The 13,211-nt window shown below is 46.1% G+C and overlaps 1 protein-coding gene across 21 annotated transcripts in view; it reads right to left on the reverse strand.

Moving 5' to 3' along the window:
- Window positions 1–241: 241 nt before the first annotated feature.
- Window positions 242–13,211, reverse strand: part of KANK1 (KN motif and ankyrin repeat domains 1) — a 68,721-nt gene continuing 55,751 nt past the window's right edge. For 20 of the 21 annotated variants that reach the window (XM_054657748.2, XM_054657743.2, XM_063787109.1 and 17 more), the window contains 6 exons: window positions 11,539–11,626; window positions 7,857–8,076; window positions 5,443–5,585; window positions 3,972–4,172; window positions 1,798–1,896; window positions 242–1,184 (listed from right to left, as the gene is read on the reverse strand). In XM_054657748.2, coding sequence (XP_054513723.1) covers window positions 1,122–1,184; window positions 1,798–1,896; window positions 3,972–4,172; window positions 5,443–5,585; window positions 7,857–8,076; window positions 11,539–11,626 — 814 coding nt within the window. In that variant the 3' untranslated portion in view covers window positions 242–1,121. 21 annotated transcript variants of the gene reach the window in all.

The following is a 13,211-nucleotide window of genomic DNA, read 5'->3' on the forward strand; positions in this document are numbered from 1 at the left end:
CCCATCGGAAAAGCGCTTTGTCTAAGGAGGCCTCAAACTTCAGCCTCCCGACTTGCAATCTGAGTCAGGAGCCAAGCTGTGGAAGTGGACAAGCGCCCTCGGAAGACCCTGTCTCCCTGTCAGAGCCGACTGGCACACTCACCCTCCCTGCTCAGCTCAATCCATCAGCCTGTGCTGCCACTGCCGTAAGTCAATCAGCTCGGGGCGGACAGCTATCAGAGATGAAACAGGGACAAGGAAAAGAGCTTAATGAAATTTTATTTTGAAAATATGGCAAGAGTCTAAGGCACTTCAAACATTTAAATACATAGAGGACCAAAGTAAATGTGACACGGTAAAAAGGAATCCATAAATACAAAGAGAACTACACTGTGTTTCTCTAGAGGCAAATACAGAGCTGATTCCTCTGACACAATCCAACCTTTAGCATTGGAGTTGTGCAATTAATACAAATGATGATGTTACGTGTAGTTCTTCATGGCTTCAGTATGGAATACAACAGCTGAAAATACTGTGTCAAGTTCATATAGATACCCTTTTTATAAAAAGTCATATATTACATCTACCTGGCTAAGACCAAATGAGCATCATCTTTTCTAAGTTTTATACTTTGAGAGTTGTGTCTGGCCCAGGCCCACGTTACCAATGATCAAAGTCATCTCGACTTCCTTATTTTAAAATAAGACAAAAGAAAAATCCAAAACTATGCTGGAATGAGATTTTGGAAGAACTTTCTGGTGGTTCCACATTTAGTAAATATAAATATTTGTGGAAAAATCTTAAAACGTCTCAGTGAGAACCAGACACTTCTTTGTGGGAGTGAACAGAAGGTGCCCCTTCAGATCAGAATTCCCTATGACTGTACAAAACAGAGCAGAGACTCAACAGCAACAGAGACTGGGTTAAAGTGTGCCCTACACAGAAGATGGCCAGAAAGGAGGTGCGTGTGCCCAGGCTAGCAGTCTCTGCACTGTGAAAGCTTCAGCCTTTACCCCTGGGCTTGATGCTTCTGTTTGCTGGTGAGCTCAGGCACAATACGTATACATTCAGTATCTGTCACCCCAACAGGAACAATTAGCAGCTTAATAGTGGCATGTAAATGAAGGGCTATTTGCATACAATCAATCAAATGAACCTCGGTGGGTGGGGCCAGGAGACGTCTTCCTTCCAAGCCTAGGGGTGCCCTAGAGACCAGGAAAGGAAAAAAACTGGGGGTTAATAAGTGACCTCAGGCAGATGTGTACCCTGTGACATAGGTTCTTGGCCCACCACAGCCAACAAACAGCTGTGAGCCCGAGCCAGGAGAGCTCTGGCTGAGAACAGGGAACAGGTGTCCACAGCTCCAAGGCCAGCTGGGCTCAGCAGTGCTATGTCCGGCTGTCCTGGGAAGTCACCTTCCCACTCAGAGTGAAATGTGGAGTACACTTCCCACTCAGAGGGAACTGTGGACTACAGGCTGCCTGCCATCTGCTTCAGGAACAATGCCAGAACCATGGTGAAATATCCCCATGGGCTCAGGGGGTGCTATCTGGATAATTCTGCACAGAATCAAAACCTCTATGGGAAGCTGTGAGCATATGTCTTGCAAGGACAAGCAAGGCCCAGCCTCTGCTAAAACATTAGTTCTCCTGCCTTTTGCGGGGTGGAAGCAGAAAGGATGAGCTCTTAAGCTCCAGATTAAAACTTCCATTTTCTGAATCAACATAAAATCTGTCTCCCGTCAATTCCTGGAGGAAGGGGGTCCACCAGTCTGGTAGATTTCAGCCTATTTACAAATGCCAAATGCACAACACTGACCGGAGACTGGGCTTTTGCAAAGTTGACATGGGCATAGAGAAGAACAGCGATGTCCTTGTGTCCCGCTTCCAGGGCGATTGAGAGTGCAGTGCTGCCATCCTTAAGATAAGATGGAAAGAACAAGCCATGTTGGGTTTCTCAAACCTCCAGACAACCGAAAGGTAACTAACAGAACAAAACACCCTCCAATAATTGGCAAGGTTCCCCAAATATCCCTACTCGTTCGGGCTTCTGGGAAACTTTTTTGGGACCTCTAAGGGTGAAGGCCTGAGGATGTGAAGATGAATGAGGCAGGACTCCACCCTCCAGAGGTCCCGGTTAAGAGGATTATCTTACTCAACCATTCTGTCCACCAGGAGGGGGAAGCAGAAGATGGGGATAGAAAGTTTTTTTTTCTTCTAATTATGAATGACCAGGCAAGCAGCAGTAGTGTGTGTTTAGAGACTCTGCAATTTGCCAAAGATCTTTTACCTTTCCTCTTAGAGAGGGCACTGTGATCCTAAAACCCTAACCACCTCGGTTTAAGGCTACAAGTAACATCTGTGTGTAAGCACACAATCGCAGTGGGTTGCACAGATCCATCTTCTGGAAATAAGAGGGGAAACACTACATATGGGTGAAAAAAGCTTCACTTAACTGCTTGATTTCCATTAAATTTCAGGGATTTAAATGGATATAAAGGAGTATCAAGGGAAAGAACAACACAACTTGTTTTCTGTCTAGTGTGTTTTTTGAGACAGGGTTTGTCTCCCAGGCTGCAGTGCAGTGGCACGATCACACATCACTGTAGCCTTGACCTCCAGGGCTCAAGTGATTCTCCTGCCTCAACCACCACCGTATCTGAGACTACAGGTGCATACCACCACACCTGGGTAATTTTTTTTTGTAGAGAGAGATGGGAGTCTCACTATGTTGCCCAGGCTGGTCTTGAACTCCTGGGCTTGAGCGATCCTCCTGTCTCAGCCTCCCAAGGTGCTGGAATTACAGGAGTGACCCACTGTGCCCAGCCTATCTAGTCTTGAAATAAGGATTTCCCTCTGGTCAGCAGCAGCAGCAGGACACAGTTCTCTTTGGTTTAATCTTATGATCCTTCCCCTCACGAGCTTTGAAAGATAATAGAAGTAAAATTAAACAAAAACCACAGCACAGCTAACAAACTCTTCTGGAAGAAAGAAGTCAGAAGCTCTCCCTCCCACAGAGGGGGGGAAGGGAATCTGCTACAGCTGCAGCTTCCGTGTGCTCCTGTGGAGATGGCTGAGTGTGAAGCTAGTCAGTCCCTCATACCAGTGAAAAACTCCGCTGGTTTTTCTCCCTGCTGGCTTGGGCCCAGAAGAATCTGACCTACAAAGGATATTTTCCTAACTTTTTGGTGTTTTGAGCTAAAGAAGCTCTGATCCAAACCTGTGATCCATAGAGATAGACTTTGAAAACCGGAACCAAGCCAACCCGACCTCTGTGACCTTTAAACCATCTCACTGCCTACATGCTAGTTCCTACCTTCTACCTATCACCACTCCTCTCCTTTGGCCTAGAGACACGCAGAAGTACCCGCTTTGGTTGAGTTTCCCGGTCAAGGAGTTATCTGGAAATGTGGACAGCCTGGGAACTGGGAGAAGAGAGCAGAGTGGTGTTGATGGGACACACTAAGCAGAAATGGGAAAGTGCTTCAAGAAGTCCAGCTACTCTACAGGCTCCGGCATATGCTGGTCACAAGCTACTCACTTTGATGGGTCACAGTGCCTTCACTTTGGGTGGGAAAGGTTCACTATAGTAGGAACTGGTTTCAGTCACCGTGTAACCCCAGCCTGTAATGATAGTCCAGATTTCCAAGTGCACCTGTCAGAAGTCACCTACACTGAATTTGATTCTGCAAATCCACTGATTTCCCTTTCATAGAGGGGCTCTTGGACACGCCCGTTAAATCACTTTTTCATTTCATGAATTTTTGGGGTAGGGCCTATTTATTCTGCTTTGGGTGCTAGTTTATGACAGTGTTAGTTTGCACACAGTAAGTGCAGCCAAGCTTGGCTGTGAAGGGAGGCACCTAGATGGCGACACAAATCCCAGAGGAGAGCAGAGGAGGATTTGGTCGCTCCTGGCCAAAAGGCATTCCCAGGGCTCCCGTCCAGAGTCCCCCAGACCCCTGGCCAGGAGGCCCGATGGAGACAGCTTACGTTGTCCTCTAGGTGACCGTTGCAGCCGGGCTGGGCCAGCAGCAGCTTGACGATCTCCACGTGCCCGTGCTCGCTGGCACACATGAGGGCCGTGGAGCCCTCGTCATCCTGGATGTTGACATCAGCCCCACAGGCCAGAAGACCCTTCACCATGTCTATCCGTCCGTGACTGACCGCCAGCATGAGGGCCGTCTGTCCCGCCTATGGGAAGAGATGACAAGGACTTCAGAAGTACGTACTGAGCTGGCAGTGGTGGCCTCTAGTGGGGCTGTGCTGGGGGAAGAGTGTGGTGACAGAAGGGAAAGAACTGGCGATGGAACTACTTGGGGCAGGTGGTGGCAAGCAGGGAGAAACCAGCTTCCCATGAGCTCTGAGCAAAGGAAGGGCATAAAGTAAGGAGCCAACTTCATTTTAGCGTGGAGGATGTTTCAGTAGAGTAAGGGGCTGGGAGTTCAGGTCGTGTTTAAAAGTCAAGCTGTGGGCCTGGAGTGGTGGGTCACGCCTGTAACCCTAGCGCTTTGGGAGGCTGAGGCAGGCGGATTGTCTGAGCTCAGGAGCTCAAGAGCAGCCTGGGCAACACTCAAACCCCACCTCTACTTAAAAAAAAGCCAGGGGCTGGCGCAGTAGCTCATGCCTGTAATCCCAGCACTTCAGGAGGCTGAGTCAGGTGGATCATGAGGTCAGGAGATCAAGACCATCCTGGCTAACACGGTGAAACCTTGTCTCTACTAAAAATACAAAAAATAAGCCGGACGTGGGGGTGGGCGCCTGTAGTCCCAGCTACTTGGGAGGCTGAGGCAGGAGAATGGTGTGAACCCGGGAGGCAGAGCTTCCAGTGAGCCAAGATCGCACCACTGCACTCCAGCCTGGGCGACAGAGTGAGACTTAGTCTCAAAAAAAAAAAAAAAAAAAAGCCAGGTGTGGTGGTGTGTGCCTGTTAGTCCCTGCTACTCGGGAGGCTAAGGCAGGAGAATCACTCCAACCAGGGAGCCCGAGGTGGTTGCAGTGAGCCAAGATCACGCCACTGCACTCCAGCCTGGGGGACAGAGCAAGACTGTCTCTTAAAAAGAAAAGTCAAGCTGTGAACACATCTGGACCTGGGACACTGTTTGCTATGAAGACACTACAACACAGAGTCAGGAAGCAACAGTCACTGAGTATCTGATGGGGATGCCCAATCATTTATATGTAGGGGAACTAACAGTATTTCCATGCAAAGTACGCAAATGGATGAAAGGCAAGGCAAAGGAGGGAGAAGTTTCCAGTGTGAAATTTAAGCCCGTATTTCCCTGGTATGTTTGGTCAGCAAGGAGTACCAGGCAGTGTATGGACTCAGGGCAGGCCTGCAAACAAGTGCACTGTGGTGGGAGCGTGGCATCTATGCCTGCTCTGCCAGAGTGGCCACCGCAGTCCTGTCTGCTGCCTGCTGGTTAGGGGTGCATTCCTGAGCACAGGAACCAGGCGCACTAACCTGACTAGCTTTGGCATTCACATCCCCACAGCCAAAGAGTTCTTCCACAACCCGCATGTCCTTCTCTGCTTCCACAGCGGCGAGGGCCGCCAGCATGATGGGGGTGTAGCCTGCCTTGTTCTGGTGATCCACATTACACACATCTGCCAAAAAAAAAAAAAAAAAGTCTCTTAGGAAGCAGCCCCTTCTAAAGACACTGAAGGGATGGTGTTTACAGGAGCCCAGTAAAATGGTACCAGGTGGCTGGAGACCAAGAGTGACTTAGAAGGAAATGTGAGAGATGTTTTCATACTAAACCGAAAACCTTTCCCCCCCCCCCCCCATTTCACAAGACCTGAAGCAAGAGAAACAACGGTAAGCTTCTACAGCATATCTTGTTTGCAACTGGTGGCTGAAATGCAATGGCTTGGAAGTCTGGGTGGTGGTTCTAATGGCTGCTCTTGAGAATAAACGATCATATGGAATCTAGGCACTCAGCTGTGTTTAGGAAAGTGAAGCAGGTAGTGAGCTACTCATCAACGAAGTGTTTGTAAACGCTTACGTATGGAACGTTGGACAGGGTGGCACCTACTTATCCAAACACTACTCATTCTGAGACTCTGAATTTACTACTCTGGCCTGTCGGGGGTCCTGAAAAGCAGAATTCCAATCACATAACATCCAGCTCCAGAATTCATGGTCGAGAGCAAGTGCAGTTAAGTCCCCTCAACAGAACCGATGAACCAGACCTTTTCTATTCTCGTAATTCTTAAGGAGTCTTCAGGGATAAAATTATCCTTCGGGCATTTAAAAGTTCCTTCGGCCCTTTCTTGGAAATGACCGGAATGGGGAGTGCCAGAAAGCAGCTTTTATGTGGGACCAAATATGAAGTTAAAAATGTTCAGAATGTTTCTATCATAAAGGAAAATAAAAGGTACCATGAACATTTACCTTAAGATCCCAAACAACCCCATACTAAGGACATGTTTTTAAAAGCGGGTGTTTTTAATGCAGAAAATAAAAGGCCCTGTGGCGGAGAAGCAGGTGAGTTCGTGTGCGCTTCGGGGCTCCTCAGCACCTCGGACTTTGCGGACTTTGCTCTGCATAGATGCTGAAGCATCCTAGATCTACACCTTACGGAGCCAGAATCTCAGCCTAGAAGGGGGAGCAGTAACCATCAAGATAAGTGATTAACCCAAACCATCCAGCAATGGAATTAAAATTACTTAATTTGCCAAGATGTTTTATCAACTTCTAAGGGTATACTAAGCTGTTCCTGTCAGGAGTGATAGTGAAATCTTGTTTTCAGCTTCCCTGGATATTATCTACTTCTGTTTAAACAATCACTCCGGCTGACTGTATCACCAGCTCTGTTTATAGTCTAGAAAGCCTGAAGAGGAGGGGCTTGAAATTCCTTCCTGTAAGATGGAAGCAGTTATACCCTAACATGGCTCCAAAAAGAGGGAACAAACACACTTAGAAAGGAAGGATAAATCTGCTTGGCTTTCTTCTCTGCATCAATTCCAAGTTCCCAAAACAGAGCAGAAGCGATTGGACAGTGGATGAAGACAGAATTTCAGAAAATTGGACAGTTGGATTGCATATTCTAAGGTTCACACTGCATCCTCATTAATCAGACTGAGATACGGTGACTTCTCTGTCACACACTAGAAATAAAAATATGTATTACAAAAATTAAAAGATTTGGGGTCTATGTGGCATCAGGCTGCTCCATTTGAACAAGAAGTTGAAAGCTCACAGTTTCTTGAGGGTACCATCTGTGTATGTGCCCCTCCCTCACTTCATGTCTAAGATGTCAGCTGGCTCTATTCTGGGATAACAAGTTTCTACTATTCTATTATGGTTGAGAGACAAGAATAACATGCCCTTTGCTCTATGCTGTTTCCCCAGTAACAGTATATTTTGGTGAGAATGGTGATCATTTGACCATCTGTTAAGGTGGCTTTGCTTAGTCCCCATCTTGACTAACCACACACTTCTGCAAGGACAGCAGTCATGGAGTAAGGTCAAATCAAGTGGTCCACACGCACCAAGGCTGTGACCCTGGGCCCGTAAGCAGCACTCTGCCTCCTGAGTGCAAACCGGCCAAGCCCGCGTGATTCAGCTCAGGAGCGAACGTGAGTCATGCTTCTTACCAGGGATACACCTCTCACTTGAATGCAGCTGAAGTGCAGCAATAAGATCCTCAAAACCTCCTTTCAAAAACAGATCTAGAATCTGTGTCACGCAGTTTTGTTTAAACTTCAAGCCTCTTATGAATGACTCAAGAAAATTCTTGCCATGTCATGTGGAAAAGCAATAAAAAGGATTTTAGCATGGTCAGAGAATTCAGGAGTGGCTCAACCAGGTTCTCTGAGGTGAGTCACAACCCAAGTGCTGTCAGAGAAGAGGGGGTGGAAGGGCAGCCAACATACCGGCATCTAACAGCAGCTTCACAATCTCGAAGTTGGAGTGGGACACGCTGTAATGGAGGGCTGTGTTGCCGTTGCCGTCTGCCAAGTTGATGACATAGCGGAGGACATCTGGGGACATGGCCTCAAAAGCAGCTATGTAGTCCCCCACCATGGCTGGAATGGCTGACTTCTGACTGGACACGCGGAACCACTCGTGCTGGAGGGTGTTCAGACAGAACCTCTGCCAAAACACCAAGTGGTCGTTAGTTCTTCTATTTATAGACTTTTTGAGACCTAGTTGAAAGCACAAGTAACCTGTCCTTTTATAGTCAAAGTATATATATGCAGTTAGAATCTGCTCTCAAAAACCAACAGCCCTAAGAGAAGCTTCAAACACCAAACTGGGACATTTCTCCTGATTTTAAACGACGTGTAGATTCTAATGTCTATAAAGGAGACCAGACAGCACCGTGCAGAAGCAGAGGCTCTGGAGCCAGACCACTGAGTTTCAAATGCAGGCTCTGCTACCTAAAAGCTTTATGACCCTAGGGAAGTTATGCTGCTTCCGTTTCCTCATCTGAAAAATTGGATAATACCATGCTTTCATAGTTTTTGTGATGAGAATAAACACTCAGGCTTGGCTCCATGTATTAAGCTATTAATATTATGTAATCATACTGGCCTTGCAAACAATTTTCATAGAAATTAGGAAGAAATTAACTAGCCTACACTGAATTATGCTGCTTCCTTCCTATCCAGACCAAACTCACCTCCTTCAACTCCTCAGCACAGCACTAGGTTGGGAGACTGTACGTGTATAGCCAACCCAATTCCCACCCCAATCCCAAATACAACTGTTCAACCACGGAAAGGGAAAATAAAAGGGAAGCCCGTCTGGAACTCATTTCATTCTCTCATCAGCTCCACTCTGACTTCCTTAGGCTGTGGACACATGAAGAAGGCACTTGCTTTGTGGATGATCAACTCAACCCTGGGTCACATGAAACTCAGTGGAGACTGAGTAGTCAGTACTGGTGATGAGGATGACTACAGTGTCTTTTCAATGGGCCTTCATATGAGTTTAATATTCATTTCTGCTGTGCTTACTCTTTAAAAGTTTAAAAATGTATCAAAGAAAGACAGCCTATGTCAGAAGCACCAGAACCCAAGAGTCCTCTTTCTGTAGAAAAGGTAGAGTTGGGATTATAGAGCTTCCATCTCTTTATCATCCTGCTACTGATTATTTAGTTTTAACCATTTCAATCACATTTTGGGTCACGTGAAAAGTGTCCTTTTTCTTCTGTATATATTCAGATTCCTGTGTCTTTGGAGTTGTCACACTGAAAGAAGGGAAATTACGTGTTCTGGTCATCCTAATTCTATTACTGCTAAATAACTGGTGTCCTGACATGATTATCTAGCCCTGGCATTGTGTTCACTCGTCCACTACTTTCATACCAAATGAAAATTCAATTAAAAAGATGTACCCATCACAGTGTGTGTGGATGACACCATGCTCGGCAATTTGGAGGATGCAGGAAAACAGAATCCTTCCCAAAGGCCACGTAACCTAGTATTTTGAGAACAGTGAAAGAAAAGTGTACTATGGCTATAAAATCTGGGGTTGTAAGGCACCAGTTTTAAGTTTAGGTTAAACCTGATGGGAAATACTGACACTGCAGTGAGATTTTATGGTTTTACTAGTGACCAAGGTATAGCCAGGTATTTTCATGAATACAAATCCAAGAATTTCAATATGTAGTTCTATGTTTCCCCTTGACTAGGAATTTTTTTTTTTTTGAGAGGGTGTCACTCTGTCTCCCAGGCTGGAGTGCAGTGGCATGATGATGGAGCACTGCAGCCTGAACTTCCTGGGCCTCCAGCTATCTTCTTGCCTCAGCCTCCCAAGCAGCTAGGACCATGGGTACATGCCATCATACCTGGCTAATTTTTGTAGAGACAGGGTTTTGCCATGTTGCCCAGGCTGGTCTCAAACTGAACTCCTGGGCTCAAGTGATCCACTGCCTTGGCCTCTCAAAGTGCTGGGATTACAGGTGTGAGCCCCTGTGCCTGGACTTGACCAGCAATTTTATTTAGTACAGCTGGCCCTCTGTATCTACAGGTTCCATTTCCATAGATTCAACCACGGGCAGAGTGAAAATATTTAAAAAATATGTAATACAAAACAATACAGTATAACAACTATTTATATAGCATTTACATTGTGTTAAGTTTTTGAGGCCAGGCACGGTGGGTCATGCCTGTAAATCCCAGCACTTTGGGAGGCATGGTGGCTCATGCCTATAATCCCAGAACTTTGGGAGGCCAAGATGGGCGGACCACGAGGTCAGGAGATCGAGACCATCCTGACTAACACGGTGAGACCCGGTCTCTACTAAAAATACAAAAAAATTAGCCTGGCGTTGTGGTGGACGCCGGTAGTCCCAGCTACTGGGGAGGGTGAGGCAGGAGAATGGCCCGAACCCGGGAGGCGGAGCTTGCAGTGAGCCGAGATCACGCCACTGCACTCCAGGCTTTTTTTCAGACAGAGTCTCACTCTGTCACCCAGGCGTGAGTGCAGAAGTGCAATCTTGGCTCACTGCAACCATCACCTCCCGGGTGCAAGCAATTCTCCAGCCTCAGACTCCCGAGTAGCTGGGATTACACGGGTGTACCACCATGCCTGGCTAACTTTTTGTATTTTTAGTAGAGACAGGGTTTCACCATGTTGGCTAAGCTCGTCTCGAACCCCAGACCTCATGTGATCGGCCTGCATCGGCCTCCCAAAGTGTTTGGGATCATAGGTGTCAGCCACTGCACCTGGCCCTGTATTAGGTATTATGATATAGAAATGATTTAAAATATATGGCAGAATTTAAAGTATATGCATAGTTTATATGCAAATACTACACCATTTTACATAAGGGACTTGAGTATCTGTGCATTTTGGTATCCTTAGGGGATCCTACATTTTCTCAATGCACTAATAAAAAAGACAGCTGTCAACCAGTGGGTTAGTCTGGCCTATGAAAGAATGTGCACATAACTTCGACACATGAGAATATGTCATTCTTGGCCATGGTGTCAGATTAACCACTGCCATAGAAATACTTGTGTCCTATGTTGTACCATTCGTGATCACTAAGGCAACCACAAACTCTTTGCTGTTTGCTCTGAATTTCTTAGACTGCGAGATGACAAGTGCGGTTATTTTTAGTTTAAAAATAGTGGCCGCCTGCATTCCACATCAGAGCATAACATACAGTTTCATAACTGAAAGGAATGCTGACCTTGGCTCAGATAGGTTTCTTTTAAAAACATATGCTAACTTAAAAAAAAAAAATTCTTGGATGCTGCTCCCTGGATCTTACTGTTCTATAAATAGAAATGAAATGTGTAGAAAGATGACGACTGACTGCAATTAGCCCTCCTTTCTGTCTGCAAGTGTATGCCTCACAGATGCCTCCACCCCAGGAAAAGTCCAGGGTGGGTAAAGGATGTCCGAAGTTGGGCCTCAAGGAAACGCTGGCAGTGTGATCCAGGGAGCAAGACCACATGATGTTCACCCAGCCCACTCATGCTGGAAACAGTTCAGGAGAAAAGCATGCAAGCAACAACTCGGGCAGCCTACAGCTGGCCTTGACAATGAACCCACTCATGCACTTTGTACACACTGGGGATGGTGTTTGCAGGTCAGACTCACCATATCTTTGCTGGTCAAAGCTTTGGGGTCATTTATAGTATTTTTCAGTAAGTTGCATGCAGACAACATCTTTTCACTTAATTCATACCTGAAAGGAGAAAAATCAAGTTATGATTGGTCACAAGAAGAAAATCAATCATTTTTATTTCAACCCAAATATGTAATTTTTTTTTTGAGACAGGGTCTTGCTCTGTTGCCCAGGCTGGAGTGCAGTGGCATGATTTTGGCTCACTGCAACCTCCGCCTCCTGGATTCAAGCAATCCTCCTGCCTCAGCCTCCCTAGTAGCTGGGACTACAGGTGTGCACCACCAGGCCCAGCTAATTTTTGTATTTTTAGTAGAGACGGGGTTTCACTATGTTGGCCAGGCTGGTTTTGAACTCCTGACCTCAGGTGATCCACCTGCCTCGGCTTCCCAAAGTGCTGGGATTACAGGTGTGGGACACTGTGCGCAGCTTCAACTTTTAAAAATATATTTTTAAAAGGCAAGTGGCCCCAAGCCAGCCTAGGCAGGTCATTATGGCACAAGGTGCTTGGGTGGAGGCAGCACAGAAATCCTTAGGGATCTAAGGGTTACGTCCACTGTGCAGAGCCAACACCTCCAGCCAGAGATTGAGGCCTTGTTTGGGAGGGTGACATTCGGCTTCACCAATTGGCCTTTATAACATTCTGGAATAACATTTAGAGATTTTTTTTGCCGTTTTTAAGTTTGTTTTTTGTTTTTTTTTTTGAGACAAGGTCTCACTCTGTTGCCCAGGCTGGAGTGCAGTGGTGCAATCACAGCTCACTGTAGTTTTGCTGTCCCAGCCTCAAGCAATCTTCCTACCTCAGCTTCCCAAGTAACTGGGATTACACGTGTGTGCCACCGCACCCGGCTTTCTATTTGTAGAGACAGGTTTTCACCATGTTGCCCAGGCTGGTCTCGAACTCTTGGGCTCAAGCTATCTGCCTGCCTGCCTCAGCCTCCCAAAGTATTGGGATTATGGGTGTGAGCCACTGTGCCCAACCTGTTCTAAGTTTTTAAAAAATATTTTTAATTTTAAGGGGGTTGAAGGAGACCCAAATTACTTTTTTTCTGAGACACGGTCTTGCTCTGTCACCCAGACTGGAGTGCACTGGCTCACTGCAGCCTCAACCTCCAGGGTTCAAGTTATCCTCCCACCTTATCCTCCAGAGCAGCTGGCATGTGACACCATGCACAGGTAATTGATATTTTTGTAGGGATGAGGTCTTACTATATTGTCCAGGCTAGTCTCAAACTCCTGTGCTCAAGCGATCCTCTTGCCTTGACTTTCCACAAATTACCATATATCCATTGTGCTGACCAGTAAACCACACATCTGAACCCACATTTGGTGACTCAAGTGTTTAACCCATATGAAGAGTAAAAAAATGACATATGGTATATAAATTACATCTCAAAGCTGTTAAAAAGCCACGTGAAACACTTGGAAATATAAACTAAAAACACTTACCTTGTGTTAATGCAGTTAAACTTTCATTTGCCAAATTAAATAGAGGTAAGTTTTCTGAAATGTTCTATTTATATTTCACATAGTGAAGAACCACACTGAAGTTTCCACCTTTTCTACTCTATTTTATGAGCATCAAATCCTTATCTAACGGTCTTGAAAACTTCCACTTTGAGGCACATGTTTCAGCCAACCAGAGTGT

Source organism: Pan troglodytes, chromosome 11, assembly GCF_028858775.2.
Source record: "Pan troglodytes isolate AG18354 chromosome 11, NHGRI_mPanTro3-v2.0_pri, whole genome shotgun sequence".
In the NCBI taxonomy this organism is placed as follows: domain Eukaryota; kingdom Metazoa; phylum Chordata; class Mammalia; order Primates; family Hominidae; genus Pan; species Pan troglodytes.